General features: G+C 35.1%; 1 protein-coding gene across 6 annotated transcripts in view; it reads left to right on the top strand.

Annotated features, from left to right (window-relative positions):
- N4BP2 (NEDD4 binding protein 2) overlaps positions 1 to 22,236 on the top strand; it is a 66,053-nt gene that overhangs the window by 23,208 nt on the left and 20,609 nt on the right. For 4 of the 6 annotated variants that reach the window (XM_081812987.1, XM_081812988.1, XM_081812990.1 and 1 more), the window contains exons 3-7: positions 6,246 to 6,588; positions 10,318 to 11,461; positions 11,996 to 12,120; positions 16,965 to 17,053; positions 21,716 to 21,792. In XM_081812987.1, the coding sequence (XP_081669113.1) occupies positions 6,360 to 6,588; positions 10,318 to 11,461; positions 11,996 to 12,120; positions 16,965 to 17,053; positions 21,716 to 21,792 (1,664 nt within the window). In that variant the 5' untranslated portion in view covers positions 6,246 to 6,359. Of the gene's footprint in view, positions 1 to 6,245; positions 6,589 to 8,819; positions 8,913 to 10,317; positions 11,462 to 11,995; positions 12,121 to 16,964; positions 17,054 to 21,715; positions 21,793 to 22,236 lie in introns of those variants that run through there. The other 2 variants (XM_081812992.1, XM_081812993.1) reach the window with 2 other exon arrangements.

The following is a 22,236-nucleotide window of genomic DNA, read 5'->3' as shown; positions in this document are numbered from 1 at the left end:
CTCAGTTTGTTTCCTGAGGTTAAGAATTCCTCATATCAGTGAGGTCATATGATACATGTGCTTTCTCTGATTGACTTATTTCGTTCAGCATAACACCTTCCAGTTCCATCCACGTCGTTGCAAATGGCAAGATCTCATTCCTTTTGATGGCTGCATAATATTCCATTGTGTATATATACCACATCTTTTTTATCTATTCATCTGTCGATGGACATCTTGGCTCTTTCCACAGTTTGGCTATTGTGGACATTGCTGCTATAAACATCGGGGTGTACGTACCCCTTCGGATCCCTATGTTTGTACTTGGGGTAAATACCCAGTAGTGCAATTGCTGGATCGTATGGTAGCTCTATTTTCAACTTTTTGAGGAACTTCCATACTGTTTTCCAGAGTGGTTGCACCAGCTTGCATTCCCACCAACAGTGTAGGAGGGTTCCCCTTTCTCCACATCCCCGTCAACATCTGTCGTTTCCTGACTTGTTAATTTTAGCCATAGAATGGCTTGTACTTTGAAATGAATATGGGAGAAGGTACCAGAACCTTTTGGTTGCTTAAGATACCTAAAACTTTTTTTCCCTTTTAAAAAAAATTTTATTTTTTTGTTCAAGTATAATTAACATACAGTGTTATATTAGTTTCAGGTGTACAACATGATGATTCAATAATTCTGTGCATTTCTCAGTGCTCATCAATATAAGCATACTCTTAATCCCCGTTATTTTACCCATCCCCTGACTTACCTCTCCTTTGGCAACCACCATTTTGTTTTCTGTATTTAAGAGTCTGGCTTTTTTTACCCCCTTGGTTTATTTGTTTTGTTTCTTAAATTCCACATATGAGTGAAATCATATGATATTTGTCTTTCTCTGGCTATTTCACTTAGCATTATACCTTCTAGGTCCATCCGTGTTGTTGCAAGTGGCAAAATTTCATTCTTTTTTATGGCTGAGTAACATTCCACTGTGTATGTGTGTGTGTGTATGTGCATATCCCACATCTTTAATCATCTATTGATGGATACTTGGGCATGGAGACTTGAATTCATGACCTTGTCATCAAGACTTGAGCTGAGATCAAGAGTCAGACGCTTAACGAACTAAGCCATCCAAGCGCCCTTATGTTTTGGCTATTGTAAATAATGCTTTAATAAACATAGGGGTTCATGTATATTTTTGAATCAGTGTTTTCATTTTCTTTGGGTAAATACCCAGCAGTGGAATTATTGGATCATATGGTAATTCTATTTTTAATTTTTTGAGGAACCTCCAAAAAGCTCAATACCCAAAAAACAAATAATCTGATTAAAAATGGGCAGAGGACCTGAATAGATATTTGTCTAAAGAAGACATACAGATAGGCAACAGACAAATGAAAAGATGCTCAACATCATTAATCATTGGGGAAATGCAAATTAAAACCACAATGAGATATCATTTTACACCTGTCAGAATTGCTGAAATCAAAAAAATAAGTGTTGACGAGGATTTGGAGAAAAAGGAACCCTTGTGCACTGTTGGTAGATAAGAGCAATTTTAGGGTAGTTGTAGAAATGGTGGATGCAAAACCCTCTTTATGAAAGAATGGAAGGAGAAAAATTGAAAACAGTTGCTGTATGTGGTACATATTTTTCCCTAATTTTGTTTCTGATACATAGGTCTTTTACATTTAAATGTGGCTAGATGTGTTAGTACTTTTTTTCTTTATGACTTTCTCTTTGTACTTTTTTGCTTCCCAAGATGGGATATTCACTTGCTCCATGGAACTTATATTCCTGAACAGTGCTGTCCAATAGAACTTTCTGCACTGATGGAAAAGTTTACTATTTCTTCTCTCCAATATGGTAATCATTAACTGCATGTAGTAATTGAGCATTTGAAATGTGTGTAGTATGACTGATGAAATGAATTTTTAATTTAACATGCTTTTTTCATAATTAAACTTTTTGTTTTGAGATTACAAATTCACATGTTCTAATAAATTATGCAGAGAAATCTCCTGTGCTCTTTACCCAGTTTCCCCGATGAAACATCTTTGCACAACTATACTATGGCATCACAACCAGGATATTGTCATTAAGATAGAACATTTCCATCACCTCAAGAATCCCCCAACTTACCCTTGTATAGCCACACCCACTTGTCCTCCTCTCCCATCCCTTCCTTAACTCTTGGCAATCATTAATTTGTTCTCTATTTCTGTAATTTTGTCATTTCAAAAATGTTATATTAATGGGATCATTCAATATATAGCCTTTTGGGATTGGCTTTTTTCCACTCAGCAGAACTTTGGAATTTCATCCAGGTTGTTTTTGTATATCATCAGTTTGTTCCTTTTTATTGCTAACTAGTATTTCATGGAATGGAAGTATAATTTGTTTATCCGTTCACCCATTGAAGGACATCTGAATTGTTTTCTCTTTTTCAGTTATAATGAATAAATCCGCTATAAACTTTGTTTATAGGATTTTGGGTGAACTTAATATTTGATTTCTCTTAGATAAATGTCCAGAAATGCAATTGCTGAGTTGTTATATGATGTTACGTGTTTAGTTTTTAAAGAAACCTCCAAACTCTTTTCCATAGTGGCTGTACTATTTTTCATTCCTAGCAGAGTGTATGAGCCATCCTGTTTCTCTGTATCCTTGCCAGCATTTTGTGTTGTCATTAGTTATGTTAGCCAGTTTGATAGATGTGTAAGTAATAGCTCATTGTATGTAGTTTTAATTTGCATTTACTTAATGCCTAATGATGTTGAACATCTTTTATGTGCCTATTTGCCATTCGTATATCCTTTTGGTGTTATGCTTTTTGCCCATTTTCTAATTGAATTGTTTGGTTTTTACTGTGGAGTTTTGATAAGTTCTTTATATATATTTCAGATACTAGTCATTTGTTGGATATATGGTATGCATATATTTCCTCCAATCTGTAACTTGTCTTTTCATCTTCTTAACAAGGTCTTTCACAGAGCAAAAGTTTTTAATTTTGATGAAGTACAGTTTATCTGTTTTTCCTTTTATGGATCATACTTTTGGTGTTTTGTTTAGCTCTAGGTCCTGGAGATTTCCTCCTGTTTTTCTTTTTTTTCTTTTCCTAAGATGTTTATAGTTTTATGGATTTAAGTTCTTGATCCATTTTTAGTTAATTTTTCTATAAGTGTGAAACTGAGGTCTAGGTTTATTTTTTTAATCTGTGGATGTCCACTTGCTGCAGTTTCATTTGTTGAAAAGACTGTCTTTTCTCCATTAAATTGCTTTTGCACCTTTGTCTAAAGCCAGTTAGGCATATTTATGTTGCTGTATTTCTGGGTTCTCTCTTTGTTTCCAAATCTATAATCTGTTTTCAGATCTATATGTCTGTCCCTCTACTGATACCATACAGTCTTGGTTAGTGTAGTGATATAACAAATCTTGAAATTGAGTTGACTGATTCCTCTCTTTCAAAATTGTTTTAGCAATTCTAGTTCCTTTGTCTTTCCATTTAATTTGAGAATAATCTTGTCCATATCCACAAAAACTCTGTCTGGGGTTTTGATAGGAATTCTGCATATCAATTTGGGGAGAATTGACATCTTTACTATGTTCAGTTTTCTAGTCTGTGAACATGCTGTGTCTTTCCATTTATTTAGATCTTTGATTTCTTTCATCAGTGTTTTATGTTTTGCTCTTCTTTTTCTAGGTAATAGTGGTGGGGGCTTAGATTATTGATTTGAGACTTTTCCTCTTTTGTGATTTGTATGCATTTGGTTATAAATTTGCTATAAATTTCTGGCATTGCTGCTTTGGCTGTGTCCTACAAATTTTGATGTGGTATATTTTCATTTTCATTCATTTCAATGTATTTTTAAATTTTTCTTGAGACTTTTTCTCTTTGACTCATGGATTATTTGGTATATTGCTTAAGTTCCAAGTGTTTGGAGATGTATCGGTTATCTCTCTGTTAATTGATTTCTAGTTTGATTCCATTGTGGTCAGAGAATACACTTTATATGATTTCAGTCCTTTTAAATTTGCTGGAGTTTAAGGCCTAGGACATGGTCTTTCTTGGTACATATTTGGTGGGCACTTGAAAATAATGTATTCTGCTATTGTTGGGTGGAGTGTTCTATAAAGATTGACTATCCTTAATTGATGGTGTTATTGTGTTCTGTATCCTTGCTCATCTTCTGTCTAGTTATTCTATCAATTGTTGAGAGAAGGATTTGAAGTTTCTATAATTGTGGATCTGTCCATTTCTCATTTCAGTTCTGTCAGCTTCTGCTTCACTTATTTAGTGGCTCTTTTGTTTGGTGCATACACATTTAGGGTTGGTATGTCATCTTGGTGCACTGATCCTTTATGATTATATAATGTCCTTCTCTGTCTCTGGCAGTTTTTTCCCCCTCCGCATTCTGTTAATGTGCTATTAATAAAGTGCTATTAATAAAGAAAGGTGTAATTTAACTGAATTTAAATAGGCACATGTGGCTGGTGGCTGCCGTATTGACAGTGCAGTTCTGGAAGATGGAGAGAGCTATGACACGATAAATTTAATTAAAAGGTACATTTTATAGTATGGGTGTTAAGGGCCAATGGGTGGTTAGAGGAAAGGGAGACTGGGGCAGAGGGAGCAGGGGACATGATTTTAAATTGGGTAATCAAGGAAGAAATCATTCACTGTGACACTTGAATAAAGATTTAAAGGAGTGAGAGTTAGCAGTGCAGATATTCAGGGGAAGAGTATATCAAAGGCCTGCAGGGAGGTGGGCTACTCTAAGAACTTTAGCTTTTACTGAGTGATGTGGAGAACCACTTGAGGATTTAGAGCAGACTTGATTCATTTTGACTTGTTGTGTGTTGTTGTATGTATGTATGTTGTATGTTGTACAAAGATTATTCTGGCTGGTGTGTTGAAAATAGACTGTAGGAGACAAGGGTTGGAAGCAGAGAGAACATTTAGGACCCTGGAATATGAGTGAATAATGACAGTAGCCAGACCAAATGGTTAGAGCAGGTTTTGGAGAAAATATCAGACATTTAGTTTTAGATAAGTTAAATTTGAAATGTTTATTAGATACATCCAAGTGGAGAAAGCAAGTAGACTATCTGGGGTTCTCTAGATCAATGAGTCCCTGCCCTTGTGGAGCTTACTTACACTTTACTTGAATATGGGTAGTAAATACAATTTAAAAAATGAGTGAAACATACACTGTGTTAGAAGATGGTAAGTCTTATGAGAAAATTCAAGTAAGGAAAGTAGGGTAAGTGGTGTTGGGGGACCGACTTCTTAAGTGGGTAACGTTTAAGTAATGATAGGAAGGTGTTGAGGAAATAAACTTTTATAGATACCTGAGAGAGTAGTAGTTTAGGTAGAGGGAGCCAAATGTAAAGATTCCCTGAGGGGAGCATGGCTGGTGTGTTTGAAGAAGAACAAGGAGGCCAAGTGTGGCTGGAGTAACACTGAGCAAAGGGAAAGAGGTTTAGGGATGACAGTACTGAAGTAACACATGTCTGAGTTATGGGCCATTTTAAGGGTTCTGGGTTTTACTCTGGGTGAAATGGGAAGCCAGTAGATAGTTAAGCAGAAGATATGTATGATCTGACCTGTAGTTTAACTGAGTCACACTGATTGCTCTGCTACATATAAATAGCAAAAGGGGCAAGGAGATTGGTTTGGAGACTTTTACAGTAATCTTGACAACAGGCTGTGGTGGCAGTGAGATAGTGAGGAAAGGTCATAGTCTGGATACATTTGAGGGTCGTATTGACAGAATTGGCTTACTGGTTGGATTTGGGTTGAGAGGAGTTAGGATTTACTCCAAGATTTTTGACCTGAGCAGTTGGAAGAATAGAGTTGTATTAACTGAGACGGGAAAGACTGAGAAGAGCGGATATGAAGGAGGTGATCAGGAGCTCAGTTTTGGACATGTTAAGTTTGTAATGCCTATTAGACATCCAAATGTAGGTGTTCAGTAGGCGTTGTCGTTATGAATACTGTTTTATGATTTTCAAAAATGAAATAATGACAGTAAAACAGTGTACACACTGTTGCGAAAATTCATTATATTTGTTAATATCTTGATTTTTAACATGTTCAATCCTGGCAAAATTTGAATATTTTGGAGAGAGAGAAGTTGTCTGACTGCTTTTTGGCTTTGCTACCAGAGTTGATGGTACTTTCTTAGAGTTAAATAAAGATGTCATTCCGATTTTAGAAATGGAAATATAACTATATAGTCTGAGTGTTTTTACTTGCTTTCTATTTTAGGTCCTATTACTGCTGGATTGTGCAAGATATTTAACCGTGTTTTCTTTGAGGTATGACTTAAATATCAAACATCTTAAATAAGAAAAGGGAAACATTTTAGTTTTGGAAGTCAGAATGCCAAGGAGAAAGAAAAATCTTGGGGGAAATCCTTTTCGGAAGACTGCAAGCTCTAAGGAAGTTGTCGTATCCAGTGTTGCTAGTCATGAGGAGCCAACTACTACTCTTCCTTCCATGTGTGAGACAAAAGTTGATCAGGAGGAACTCTTCACCAGTATCTCAGAGATGTTTTCTGATCTGGATCCCGATGTAGTGTATTTGATGCTTTCTGAATGTGATTTCAAAGGTGAGAAAAAGTTTAGTTTGAACACTTTGCATCGTATAAGTAGACTTCATGTACTGTGCCATGACCAGTAGTAATATAGAAAAATGACTGCCTTATTTCTGTTTTGTTAATTTATTGAGCATCTGCTATGGGCAAGGTACTAAGTTGATACTGTGAATGATATGAAGAAGAAAGCATTGTTTTTTTCTGCTTTTGAGAAATATACAGTTCTAGATATAAGATGTATGTATAGATATCATATTTTATGTTTCATTTCTTTTTATCTTCCCTCTAGAACAGGTTGGCACTATTAACATTTTGGACTGGATAATTCTTTTTTGTGAGTGGCTTTCCTGTGAATCATAGGATGTTTAGCAGCATCCCTGGCCTATACTCTGTAGATTCCAGTAGCAACCTTCAGCAGCCTGTTGTGACGATTAAAAATGCCTCCATCTGTTGTCATATGTCCCTTGGGGACCAGAATCATCCCCAGTTGAGAACCACTGTCTTAGGATGTAAGCTCCATAAAGACAGATTTTATAAACTGTTTTTACTGCTGTATCCCCAGCCCCTAAAATAGCAAATGATTCAGATAGGACCTCAGTAAATATTTATTGAGTGAAAAGATAATTGTAATTGTGGGAATGAGAGCTGATTAGGTGTTGATGCTAATAGAGTAGTGTTTCACAATATTGGCTTTGGAGTCAAGAAACCTGGGTTAGATTTCCAGTTCTGCCACTGAAGCTCTCTGGGTGTTTCCTTATCTGTTAATAAGAAAAATAGTAGTATGTACCTCATAGGACTTTTCTGGTGAGAATTGAGTTGTGTGTTGTTTTTTTTTTTTTTGTGAATTCTTCAGTGTAGTATTATTAATAACTTGTAATAAATTGTTTAGAAGTATTTTGGCAAATAGACAAGCTATCATAGTTGACTGAATGAATAAATGTTGTTGCTTAGTGTTGCTATTGGCCATGATTAGTATAAGATAAAATTATTCTAGATTGGGGAAGTTTTGCTAATGCATGAGAAACTTCCATTTTTATTCATTGCATGGACTGTGATGTGAGCATATCTTAACTATCCTCTTATGTATGCAAAAAAACAGTTTTCGGCAGTCCATATGATGCTGAGAAATCATAGTTTGTAGAATTTTATGTGTGACTTCAATACTTATTTCCTATTGTTGAGGTGTTTAAAATCTGTTTCAGATACACTAACATAGTAATGAGGAATTACAAGAAAAATATATTACCCTTATATCCTAACAAAAAACATTTCTCTTTTCCAGGATCTTCTCCACACCTTGTTCATAAATACTGATATTTTGAGTATTTTGAATAATAGTATTGATGAAATTATGTATTCTGCTTTTTAAACTTAACATAAGCATTTTTTCAGTGTTGCCGTGATCTTTGTATTTATTTTTAATAGCTTTCTAATATTTCACTGAATTGTTGTGCTCTAATTTTTTAATTATATCTAAGTTTTTCATGAATAATTAATACAGCAGAGGACATCTTGGTACAAACCACTTTTCCCTTCTTTTGGCTTTTTTTCTTAGTCCAACGTTTTATTTTCATATGTCACAAGGTAAGAACAGTTTTCAGTTCTTGGAAACATACTGCTAAATTGCCTACCAAACAGGTGTGCTGATTTGTCATCCTGCTAGCACTGTTTAAGTATAGTGGTTTCACCACAGCCTTTTCAGCATCGTGTAGTATTACTTTAAGATTTTAATGGGAATAAAATTTTGCTTTTTCTTAATTTGTTTTTTCTTTAAATAAACAGGATTATTGAGCCTTTTTGTACATGATTATATATTAATTTTTGTATTCTTGTGTGAATTGTTTATTCATATTTTTTTTGTTGTTTTATACCATTGTTTTAATTTTTTCCAGCACTCTGTGTAAGGACTTTTCTTTTGTGTGACTGCTTTTTGGCTTTGTCTGATTGCTCTGCTACATATAAATAGCAAAAGGGGCAAGGAGATTGTAAAAAAAAATATCTTTTACTTATTTTTACTTAATACTGTTTTTTATTATATACACATTAATTATTTTGGTTGACCTTGTGGTTTTTCTATTATGTAGAGTTTCTTCGTAGAAATACCTCTTATGTTTGCTTGCGTGCTTTCTTTTTTTTTTTTTCCCCCCATGTTTAGGGCTTCTAACCTTTGTACTATTGCTATAATATCCTAACTGGTCTCTCTGCCAGGCTTGCCCCTCCAATCCCTCTTTGTTTTTCTTCTTAAGGGAACATTAATTGGGTGCTTACTAGGTGCCAGTCCTTGTGCACAGCACATTTTCATGGATTATCTCATTTAATCCTCACAAGAACCCTATGAGGTAGGTACCTTTATTATCCCTGTACTGCAAATGAGAAAATCAAAGCTTACGAAAGTTAAGTAATGTGTTTTAAGGGTCATAGCCAGTAAGCAGAGATTTAAGTGTTGGTTTTCTGACTCCAGACCAGAGCTGTTACCTCCTGTGCTGTGCTTCCTTTTCATATTTATTTTCCGTAAAACAAAACAAAACAACACAAAAATAAGCAAAACTCCAAAATTTCAAATGCTTAACAATTCTAATTCTGTATTTGTATTATAACAGAAAGAGCTCAGCATTGGAGTCAGACATACCAGTCCTGGCTCTGTCACTTAATATCTGTGTCTTTTGGGCCAAGTTAATATACTTTTTGAACTTCACTTCTTCATCTATTTGCTAGAAATATTATACCTCATAGTATTATTTGATGGTTCATTGAGGTGATACATATAAAGCTCCTAGCTCAAATATGGTGACAGGTAGTTTCCCTAGAAAGTAAAATTGATTTGTCCTACCATGACATATAGCACTTTTTCCAATTCCACTTGATCTTTTCCAGATTTGTCTCCTTTCATCTACCATACTACTGTGTACCCACACTCCAACCAACTTCTCTTAATACCTTAAACATGCTTTGTGTTTTCAAGACTGGCTTTGCCTTTCCCTTTTGTGTCTGACAAGTTTCTTTTTAATCTTCAAGTCCCAGTTCACATATTACCTTATGTGAAATCTTTCCTTATTCTCCTATAAGGCTGCTATGGCATTTGTGTATTACTAAAAGTGTGTATTATTTAATCTATATTATATTATAATGTAATTGTCTTCTAATTTAATTATCTTTAATTACCTCCATTAGACTGCAAAAATCCCTTAAGTGTAGTAAAAACTATGTCTTATTTACTTTGAACAGAGTATGTCATATGTAGTACATGCTGATACCTATTTTTGTATTAAGTGAAATTCATAGCATAAACCATATAAACAAATTAGATTTATAGGAGAGTGCTTAAAAATGCTTAATATTTAAAAGGATAGGCAGTAGCTAAGTATTTGTTGAATAAATTGTTTTTTGGGTCTTTATAAATAAACATAATATATGCAATTTTTAGATATAATTTATAGATATTTTTAGATACAATTTATAGATATTTTATGTTTTATGTTTATTCACATTTATCAGAGATTATCTACTTGATGGCAGTTTGTTATCCTAGTTTATTACAGTTTGTCTGATAGTAACAGCATTGCATGACTCCATCATTCAAACCTTTCACTAATACAGACTGGTATATTCATAAAATATTAACTGAAAAATGACTTGAATATTTATAAATTATAAATTTCTGTATTCTATTCAGTACATGGATTTTAATCAAATTATAGTTTACTTATTTCAATACACATGTATACTGCTCTTCTTGTTGTACAGTTGAAAATGCAATGGATTGTCTATTAGAATTATCTGCCACTGATACCAAGGTAGAAGAATCGTCTTCAAAAAGCTTTGTTGCTTCTGAGAACCAAGTAAGTGCTGTGGGACGTGAAATAATGGAAAAGTATCCTCCTGAAGAAGAGAATGAAGATTCAAAAATGGATTCATTTTTGGACATGCAGCTAACTGAAGACTTGGATTCTTTAATACAGAATGCTTTTGAGAAATTGAACTCTTCTCCTGATGACCAAGTATACTCATTTTTGCCTTTGGAAGGTGTTAATAGTTCTAGTGACCCGAGTGCATTTATAAATTCCGATTCAAGTAGTATGACTCCCATTCTTTCTACACAAAATATGGAATTGAACAGTGAAAATTTAGAGAATTCTGCCTCTGCATTAAATTCAAACACCTTAATGTCACCTTCTGCTTCTAATGAGTCCAAAAGTTTTATAAAGGATGACACACTGGCATTGGAAGATTCTCTTCTCAGTAGTTCTTTAAATGTAGCAAATGACACTATGGTGGGTGGTAGCAATCTCAGTCAAAGACAGAAAGAACTTTTAGAATCGGAGTGTGTTGAGACTCCGTTCTCTCCAGCCCCTGTAGATTTGGATGCCAGTGAACCTCAGGCTCCGTTAAGCCTTACTGTGCGAAATCTGGGCCTTGATTTACTAGGTACAAGTGGGGATCAGAAATCTACTTCTGTCCCTGATGCGTTTGTACCTTCTGAAGAATTCAGTTTCAAACCACACAAACATACTGAACTGCCGTCAAAAGGGAAGGATGTGAATTACTGCTCTGTACTTACCCCTCTCCCTCTACTGCTGCCTCCTCCTCCTCCACCAATGTGGAATCCAATGATTCCTGCTTTTGACCTCTTTCAAGGAAATCATGGCTTTGTAGCTCCTGTTGTAACCACCACTACACACTGGAGACCGGTCAACTACACATTTCCCCCTCCAGTTATTTCTCACACTTCCCCAACAAAGGTATGGAGAAATAAAGAGGGAACAAGTGCTTATCAAGTACAAGAGACCCCAGTTTCTCAGGTTGTAAGAAAGAAGACATCATCTTATGTTGGACTAGTTCTTGTTCTTCTCAGAGGGCTTCCAGGATCAGGAAAATCTTTTTTGGCAAGGTATGAGGTTTAATTAAGTTTAAAAAAAAGTATATGTGAAATGCTATTGCTTATAGAGATGTTTAGTAACCCCTAAAGTCTTTTCTTTTTCCTAATTTTTTCTTTGTAGCAAATAGCAGCACTCTTTTCTCCAGAAGTTTTTATTGAATTCTTCTATCTTAGACTATCATTTTGGGAGATAGAATAGAAGAAAAATTTAAAGATAATTCCAAGACTGTAAGCTTCTGAAATCAGTAGAAATAGCTTTATGTGAAAGAGAACTAATTTGAATGGGAAAAAAATAAGTTCAACTTAGATTGTAGTGTTACAAAACCATAATTGATTTTGAATTCAAGGAATAAAATAGACTTGTTTTACTTCAGTTTTCTTGGGAGTCAAACTTCTGCTAAGAGGATTTCCAGTATGACTTGTCTGGATATTACTGTATTCTCACTTTTAAGTAACAATTCTTTATTTGGATTATGACCTTGTAAAAATTAGGAGAGAGAATTTAGGAGAAAAATTAATGGAAATAATTCCATTTATCATTCACAGGACTTTGCAAGAGGATAATCCAAGTGGAGTTATTCTTAGTACTGATGATTATTTTTACATAAATGGACAGTACCAGTTTGATGTAAAGTACTTAGGAGAAGCACATGAATGGAACCAGAATCGTGGTAAGAATAGACATTAGATTTTGGGTAATATTAAGAGCAATATAAAATATTTGTATTTTGAGAGGTAGACAATTTTTAGAAAGTTATAATTCCCTGTAATTATTTTTCCTTTTTAAGATTTCCTTGAGAGAGAGGGAGAGAGAAAGAGCACGAGTGGGGTGAGGGGCAGAGGGAGAAGCAGACTCCCTGCTGAGCAGGGAGCCTGATGTGGGACTCAATCCCAGGACTCCAGGATCATGACCCCAGCCGAAGGCAGTCGCTTAACCCACCGAGCCACCCAGGGGCCCCCTAATGGAATTTGTATTGTTAAACGCTACTCTTTCCTAGATTGATTTTGTTGGTATGGGGGGACAGTGTGAGAGTAAAAATGGCTCTCCTCAAACTGAATCTGTAGAGAAGAGATAAAACCTTACTGTTTTTATTAGTGCAATGATCTCTTCACTGAAGATGGTTTTATCATGAAATGTTTAGTTATAGTTTGAATTTCATATGAGGAATTTTTTTTTCTTTTTTTTTTTTTAGTAGGCTCCATGGCCAGCGTGGAGCTCAACTTGGGGCTTGAACTCAGGACTCTGAGATCAAGAGTCAGCAGCTTAAGTGACTGAGCCACCCAGGTGTCCCATGAGGAATTCTTAATACACATAGACAATATTTTGCCTTCATTTTATGATAAAGGCACTGTGAAAGTGATTCTTGAATTTGCCATCTTCAGACATTATTGAATTTTTCTGTATTTTTTCTTGAACTGAATATTAAAGTGAGAACGCAGGACTATGAAAATACTATTACAACAAAAAATGAAAACAGTATCATGTGGTGAAGAATAGTCTTGGATTTGGTAGTTACTAGCTATGCAATCTTGTACAAGTTATTTATACTCTCCAAAGCCCATTGTCTTCATCTGTAAAAGGGCTTAATAATACTTAACCCCTATGGTGTTGTTAAGGTTGAGAAAGAAGTGTTTAGCAGTGGTTCAACATGCCCTCACTACTGCAATAGCCATAGCAGTAATAATATTAAATTAATAGGCAGAACTCTTTTAAACAGTTTTATTGAGATAAGAATCACATGGTTTTAAGCATATTCAGAGTTCTACGACCATCACTATAATTCTAGGACATTTTTATCACCCCCGAAAGATCCTTTACCCATTAACAGTCACTCCTCATTTCTCCCTAACCTCTCCCAGCCCTAGGCAACCACTAAGTTGCTTTCTGTCTCTATAGATTTGCCTATTCTGGGCATTTCATATAAATAGAATCATATCATATGTGGTCTTTTGTGAATGGCTTTCTTTCACTTAGTTTAACATTTTCGAGGTTCATGTTATAGCATGTATCAGTAGTCCATTCTTTCTTATGGCTGAAAAATATTCTGTTGTACGGATATGCCACATTTGATTTATTCTTTCATCAGTTGATAGACATTTGGGTTGTTTCCACTTTTTGCCTATTATGAATAATGTTGGTATGAACATACATGTCTATGTCTAAACTTTATTGGACCTACCAACCTGTTTTTCCAAAGTGACTGCACCATTTTACATTCCTACTAGGAGTTTATGAGGGTTCTGTCTTCTCCACATTGTCACCAATACTTGTTATTATCTGTATATTTGGTTATACCTATCCTGGTGGATGTGAAGTGGTATTTCATTGTGGTTTTGATTGCATTTTCCTGGTGGGTAATGATGTTGAGCATTCTTTGGTATGTCCTTTTGGCCATTAGTTTATCTTCTTTGGAGAGTTGTCAATTTAAGTTTTTTTTTTTTTTTTCAAGATGTGATTTAAAAGTTTTTAATACATTAGTTATATAAAGGTACAGTCTTTCCCTTCCTATTTAAAAAGTATTTAAATAGGAAAATAGTATTTCCTTGAAAAATTGTACTTTTTTTCTAAGTATCTTGTGTTCCTTTTTTAAAAATTATTTTTTTCATCATGATGAGTGTATTCTTTAATACCCATCACCTATTTTACCCATCCCCCCCCACCTCCCCTCTCATAACTATTAGTTTTGTATAGTGAAGAGTCTGTTTCTTGGTTTGTCTCTCTCTCTCTCTCTTCTTTTTCTTTGTTTTGTTTCTTAAATTCCACATATAAGTGAGATCATAAGTTATTTGTCTTTCTCTGACTTATTTAGTTTAGCAATATACTCCCTAGCTCTATCCATGTTGTTGGAAATGGCAAGTTTTCACCGTTTTATGGCTGAATAATAGTCCATTGTGTATGTGTATATATTGTGGGTGTGTGTGTGTGTGTGTGTATACACCACCTCTTCTTTATCCATTCAGCTATCAGTGAACACTTGGACTGTTTCCATAGATTTGCTATTGTAAATAATACTACAATAAACATAGGGGTGTGTGTATCCTTTTGAATTAGTGTTTTTGTACTTTTTGGGTAAATACCCAGTAGTGTGATTCCTGGATCATAGAGTGGTTCCATTTTGAGTTTTTTTTTGAGGAACCTCCATACTGTTTTCCACAGTAGCTGCATTCCCACTAACAGTGCAGGAGGGTTCCTTTTTCCGCATATCCTCACCAACACTTGTTTCTTGTGTTTTTGATTTCAGCCATTCTGACAGGGGTCAGGTGATATCTCACTGTAGTTTTGATTTGCATTTCCCTGATGATGAGTGATGTTGAACATCTTTTCATGTGTCTGTTGGCTCTCTGTCTTCTTTGGAGAAATGTCTCTTTGTGTCTTCTGCCCATTTTTTAATTGGATTATTTGTTTTTTGTTATTGAATTGTATAAATTCTTTATATATTTTGGATACTAACCCTTTATTGGTATGTCATTTGCAAATTTATGTTGAGGTATGTTCCCTCTAGACCTACTTTGCAGATGGTTTTTCTCATGAATGGATGTTGTACTTTGTAGAATGCTATTTCTGCATCTATTGAAATGATCCTATGGTTTTTGTCCTTTCTCTTATTGATGTGATGTATCATTTTGATTGTTTTGCAAATAATTGAACTACCCTGGCGACCCAGGAATAGATCCCACTTGATTGTGGTGTATGATTTTCTTAATGTATTGTTGGATTTGCTTTGCTAATATTTTGTTGAGGGTTTTTGCATCTATATTCATAAGAAATATTGGCCTGTAATTCTCTTTTTTGGTGGTTTTTATCTTGTTTTGGTATCAGGATAATGCTGGTCTCATAGAATGAATTTGGAAGTTTTCCTTCCCCTTCTATTTTTTTGGAATAGTTTGAGAAGAATAGGTATTAACTCTTCTTTAAATGTTTGGTAGAATTCGCTTGTGAAGCCATCTGGTCCTGGACTTTTGTTTTTGGGAGTTTTTTGATTAGTGATTCAATTTCATGTGGTAATTGTTGTGTTCAAAATTTCTATTTCTTCCTGCTTTAGTTTTGGTAGGTTATACGTTTCTAGGAATTTATTCATTTCCACTAAGTTGTGCAGTTTGTTGGCATATAGGTTTTCATAATATTCTGTAAAAATTGTATTTCTGTGGTGTTGTTATTTCTCCTCTTTCTTTAGTGATTTTGTTTATTTGTTGATGAGTCTGGCAAGAGGTTTATCAATTTTGTTGGTCTTTTCGAAGAACCAGCTTCTGGTTTCATTGATCTGTTCTATTATTTTTTTTAGTTTCTATATCATTTATTTCTGTTCTAATCTTTATTATTTCCTTCCTTTTGCTGGGTTTGAGTTTTGTCTTCTTTTTCTAGCTCCTTAATCGTTTGTTATTTTTAAATTGGGTTATTTGCCTTTTTATTATTGAGTTGTAAGAGAGTACATGGAACTTTTAAAACTTCCACATAATATCCTTGTAAGGCTTATTTATTGTGCTTCATCGTTAATTTCCTGAATGGTTTAATTCCTTGGGAAAAAAGGTAGTTTTTTAAGAAAATCTCTTGGACAAGAGTATATAATAATGTTTTCTTTATTTTAAATCATTACATCTTTTTGTGTGTGTTTGTTTATAATTTGTGCTTGTTTGTTTTAAAACTATTTTGGAATAATTTTTGATTTATGAAAAGGTTGCAAAGGCAATATAGAGTTTCTGTATACCCCTCATTTCCCCTCTAATGTTAACATCTTATATAACCATGGTACATTTGTCAAGACTAAGAGATTAATGCTGGTATATTACTGTTAACTCCAGACTTTATTTAGATACTAGTTTTTCTTTTCTTTTTATTTTAAATTTATTTATTTTTTACAATTTTTGTTTTTAATTAGGCTCCATGCCCAATGTGGGGCTTGAACTCACAACCCTGGGATCAAGAGTTGCATGCTCTACTGACTGAGCCAGCCAGGCACCCCTGATACTAGTTTTCTACTAAAGTTCTTTTCCCTTCTAGAATCTTATCCAGGATACCTTCTTGCTTTTAGCATTATATTGTTTTTAATGATAGTTTTTTCCCCATTTATACATGTAACTCACATAAAACTTAGACAGTTTTTATTTTATAATTTTCTCTGATTATAACTTTAGTATTTATTTATTATCCGACACTTACCTGTACTTTAATTTTTCATACACTCATAAGTGATATTTAGAAGTAGAGTTGTGGAGAACCTGGGTGCCTCAGTCGGTTAAGCATCCAATTTTTGATTTTGGCTCGGGTTGTGATCTCAGGGTTCTGGGATCAGGCCCTCCGTTGGGCTCCGAGCTGGGTGTGGAGCCTACTTGGGATTCTCTCTCTCCCTCTCCTGCTGCCCTTCCCCCCCTAAAAAAAAAGAAGTAGAGTTGTGAGTAAAATTACCACATATCTATGATTTTCATTATGGAAACAAGATCAGATTTTTCAGATTTCAAGAGAATACTTAATACTGTTATAAAAAGTGATTTGTCATTTTCTATTTGTGTTTTTCAGCGAAAGAAGCATTTGAGAAGAAGGTGTCTCCTATAATAATAGACAATACAAACCTACAGGCATGGGAAATGAAGCCATATATTTCTTTGGTTTGTACTGTAAATTGTCATAAGTCTATAGTAGTAAGTTTGAAATTGTTGGTGGATGTTAATTATACAACTGAATCTCAAGCAAACAGTCCTCGGACTGTCTGTAACTGAGCTTTCTCTGGTTGTAAGCGAAATGAGAAAAATAGGAATAGTTTTTGCATAAAGCTAAATTTAATCAGTTTTCAAATTCTTAGTTTTTAAATCCTGTGATTATTTCATTTTTGATGTCTTTTATAAAAAGTAGTGGTATTAAGTTATAATTTTATGTTTGTGTGTATATAGATAATAAATTATAATTTTATGTTTACATGGGTATATATGTATGTGTGTGCGTGTATTAATGTGTATACATACAAAATATTTTTCCTTACTGCTTTTACTTGGTGGAATCAAAATTGGTGGTCCTTTGTTACTGACCAAATTTCTTTTGATTTTGCTCTTCTGATAAATTCAGACTTTTATAAATTCAACTCTTTTCAGTTCTCCAAATTTGCCAGATTCTTTTCTCTTTTTTTGCCTAGCTTTGATGTCACCTTTTTCAGGAAGTTAGCATTAACTTACTAAAAAGCTGAGTGGAGCCGCGCCTGGGTGGCTCAGTCATTAAGCGTCTGCCTTTGGCTCAGGTCATGATCCCAGGGTTCTGGGATTGAGCCCCACATCGGGCTCCAAGCTCTGTGGGAAGCCTGCTTCTCCCTCTCCCTCTGCCCCTGCTTGTGTTCCGTCTCTCGTTGTGTGTGTGCCTCTCTCTCTGTCAAATGAAAAAAAAAAAACTTAAAAAAAAAAAGAACTTTAAAAAAAAAAAAAAAGCTGAGTGGAGTACTCTTTATGTTTTCATGGTACCCTGGCTTACTTCTGTGATACCATTAAGCACGCTGCTTTTATCAGTAGGCCATGGGTTGGCTAGCTTTTTTCTATAAAGTGCCAGGTAGTAAATATTTTAGGTTTTTGGGGGCCACATACAGTCTCTGTTGTTTTATCTTTTTTTTTTTCTTTTCTTTTTAAATGACCCTTTAAAAGATATAAAAACTATCCTTAGTTCCTAGGCTGTACAAATACTGGCTGATGGTCTAAATTTGGCTGTAAGCTATCTATATATTCTTGAGGATAGGTTGTTGTTTTATTCATCATTGAATCTTCAGGGTGGCATATAGTAAAGATATATTTGTTAGGTTAAAATGGTGAATGAATGAAGCTTTTGTGATTATTGGGTATTGTTTATTCCCCCACTGTTAGCATACACATGTCTGGCGCATTAAAGCTCAATTTATGTTTCTTCAGTTAATGAATGTTGTACTTCTTGAATGTCCTCAGCATATCCAGCCTGTACCTCCTTTGCTATGTGTTGTGCACTTGTACTATTTTGAAGGTGTGACTCTTCATTTTTCTGAAGAAAATTAATGTCCTTTAAGAGCAAATGAGATTTTACTTCTGTGCAGGTGCAGTAAAGGGAACAAAGACTCAATTTTAGTATATTGGGAACTGAAATTCAGTTTGCTTTCTGGCCTCAAGAGTTACTAATTTCTAGCCTAATGTATTTGTCATGGGGAATGCTTTCCCACTTAACTTACTTGACTTCTCTGTATGTTTTCTTTAGCTTCCTATTGTCATATTAAGAAATTCTTTAACACTCATTTTCCTGTGGAGAAAATAAAAAAGCCTCTGCATTACTGTGTTACTGATTTTCATTTAGACTTCAGGCTTCCATAGTATTTTTCTTTCCTTTTTTTTCTTACATAATAATTGAAATTATAAAGCTGTTTTCCCAGTATTGATTCCTTGGCTCTTCCCAACTCTACTTAGAAGTTTAAAGGACTGCTGCTTATCATAGGTTGCCAAATTCACTTTTTCTTCAAAAACGAGTAGATATAGCAATTACTGTAGAGAAGAGGATCACTTTTTGCTCCTTTTGGTAGCAAGATAATGAGAGCTGTGGGGGAGTGGAATAGGTTGGAGATAACAATCTATTACTATTGTGACTGTCATTTACAGAAGTAGTTAAGTAGTGAGTTGGGGATAAGTAGCAAGCAGTCAGGTATGCTTAGTGGCATCTGGCAAAACTTACTACTTTAAATATATATATAGTTTCCCTTGTGAGTTATCATATAGCTTAACATAAATAAGAATCCTCCCAAGTAGTATAACATTATTAAGATTTACCTATTGATATGGGAGTTGAAAAAGTCTTTAAATTCATAGTCTCTTTTTTTCCCTCTGTGTGTGTATATTCATTTAAAGTTAATTTGATCCTAAGAGCTATAGGACAGTCCCTTTAGGTAATTAGAGACCACAGCTGTTGCCAGCCCCCTGAATAAAGTATATAAAATTTGGTACTGAGGTGAGGAGATGGAAGTGAGTAGACTCATTACAGGGTGTTCTGTCACTTCTTACCTAGGTTGATTTTGGGACTTTTCTGTCAGAATGACAGAAAATATCAGTGAGTACTTTGTTTGCATCTTGTCATAAAACTGAGGGGATCAGTAGTGAGAGATGAGGTCAGAGATGTAATGGTGGTTGGGGAGATGGTAGGGCAGATTATATAAGGGCTCATAGATCACTGTAAGAATTTCAGATTTTACCTTGAGTGACATGGAAGATGTATTAATCTGCTCAGGCTGCCATAAGATACCACAGACTGGGTGTCTTAAACAAGTTTATTTTCTCACAGTTCTGGAGGCTTGGAGTCCCAGGTCAAGGTCTGGCAGGGTTGGTTTCTGGGTGAGAGTTGTTTTCCTGGCTTGCGGGTGGCTGCCTTCTTGCCATGTTCTCTTATGGTATATAAGGAGTTCTCTGGTGTCTCTTCTTATTTGCATACTAATTCTGTCAGATTGGAGCCTTACCCTTATGTTCTCATTTAACCTTAATTACCTCCATAAAGGCCTTATCTCTAAACACAGTCATATGGTGGGAGTGGGATTTCAACATAATGGGGTTTGAAGGGACATAGACCTTCAGTCCGTAACAGGGTTTTGAGCACAGTAGTGACATGATCCGACTGTTGACGGGATTGCTGTAGCACAATGTTGAGAATAGACTTGGGGTAAGGGCAGGGGCTGGGGTGGCAAGTGTGGAAGCAGGGAGATTAGAGGACTATAGTGGTAATTAAAGGAAGAGATCATATGCCTTAGACCAACATGGTGGCAGTGAAGGTCACAGTGAGTACTGATTAGATTCTGGATATATTTTGAAAGTAGAGCCAACTGAATTTCTTATTGGATTGATAATGGATGTGAAAGAAAGAGGAGTTCAGTGTGACATCAAGGTTGGTTTTTGGCCTGTGTAATTAGAGGTTGTCAGGAGCTGAGAATGATGGAGAAGGGTTCAGATAAAATAGTTTTGTGGTGGGTGTCGGGTAATGGATTTCAAAAGTTTAGGTTTGAATATGTTAAGTTTGTTGAATAGGTAGTTGGATCTATGAGTTTGGAGTTCAGGAGTGAATTCTGAGCTAAAGATATGTATCTGAGAGTCATTACCGTATGGTAATGGTGATACTCAAAGCCAAGGAATGGAATGATATTACCAAAGAAGTGAGTATGATCAAGAGTAGAGGACCAAGCGCTGTGAATTGTGTAAGACTGTTAAATCACAGACCTGTACCTCTGAAACAAATAATACATTTTATGTTAAAAAAAAAAAGAAGAAGAAGATAGCAGGAGGTGAAGAATGAAGGGGGGGAATCGGTGGGGGAGACGAACCATGAGAGACTATGGACTCTGAAAAACAAACTGAGGGCTCTAGAGGGGAGGGGGGTGGGAGGATGGGTTAGCCTGGTGATGGGTATTAAAGAGGGCACGTTCTGCATGGAGCACTGGGTGTTATACACAAACAATGAATCATGGAACACTACACCAAAAACTAATGATGTAATGTATGGTGATTAACATAACATTAAAAAAAAAAAAGAGTAGAGAACCAAGGACTAAGTGAAGGTCTAAGTGGGAAGAGGTCTGGGCAAAAAAGGACTAGCAAAAAGGAGTGAGAACACTCTTCCAGTGGGGCAGGAGGAAAACCAAGAGGGTAGAAAGAAAGTGTTAGGAGAGGGAGTGATGAACTATGACAAATGCTGCTGAGAGTCAAGGAAGAGAGGACTGAGAATTAGCTATAGCATTTTTCACTGTAAGACCTGTATTACAGGTCTTACAGTGAAAAGAAGTATAAAGGACTGCTGCTTATCATAGGTTGCCAAATTCACTTTTTCTTCAAAAAGTGAAGAAAATGGGGAGATCGCTAGCATCTTTTTTACACAAGTGAAAATTCTGTATCTTACTTTCCTTACAGTTTGTATTGGGACCTTTTCTCATTAACACATGCAGCATTTTTAAAATTGCAGTATTTGCATTGTATGGCTGTACCTTCATTTATTTAGCCAGTTGCATATTAATAGTCACTGTGTTGTCTTCTTTTGTTATTACAAATAATGGTGAACTGGATAACTTGTGTGTGTATGTGTGTGTTTGCCGTCTTATGTAATTATTTATTAGTAGCATAACTTTCTGGAAATGAATTGCTGGGTCAAAGAGATTGTACCTTTTGCCAATTTAACAAACTCATCACAATTAGATAATCTTTTAGGTTTAAAATTTTAACATGCTATGAATTTGGAAACAATGCATTTAATTTCATGGAAGTAGTATTTTAAAATACATTTGTCTTTTTTGTATGTAGTCTCAAAAACATAAATATAAAGTCCTTTTCCGGGAACCGGACACATGGTGGAAGTTCAAACCAAAGGAACTTGCAAGGTAAAATTGAGAGACTATTTAACATGTTTTTAATTTATGGCAGTGATAGAAAGTCCATCTAGATTTTTTTCTCCCTACAAATAATGAATGAAACAAAATGGATTAGGTTGCAGCTTTGATAACAAATTTTGTATTTCCTGTAGACCTTTTTTCAGTTTATGAAGAGTTTGTATCTTTTTATTCCTAATACTGAGTTAATTAACAGAAATATTCCAGTTGTCTTATATAGTCAGTACTTTATTACTTATTAGCAGTATAATGTCAATATCTGAAATTAGAACAGATCCTGGGGTTTGGTGTACCTGAACCATGTGCTACTGGGAGGAACCAATCATTGTAGCTGCCTAATGACTAAGAATACTGAAAGGAAGTGAAGGAAGTATGGGTAGAAAAGGTAGCAAATGTCTAGCTATGCAGTTTTTGCACTACCCTCCCCTCTCCCTG

This window comes from Leptonychotes weddellii, chromosome 2 (assembly GCF_054177405.1).
Source record: "Leptonychotes weddellii isolate Sample4059 chromosome 2, ASM5417740v2, whole genome shotgun sequence".
Taxonomy (NCBI): domain Eukaryota; kingdom Metazoa; phylum Chordata; class Mammalia; order Carnivora; family Phocidae; genus Leptonychotes; species Leptonychotes weddellii.
This window is presented reverse-complemented; position numbering and strand designations above follow the sequence as displayed.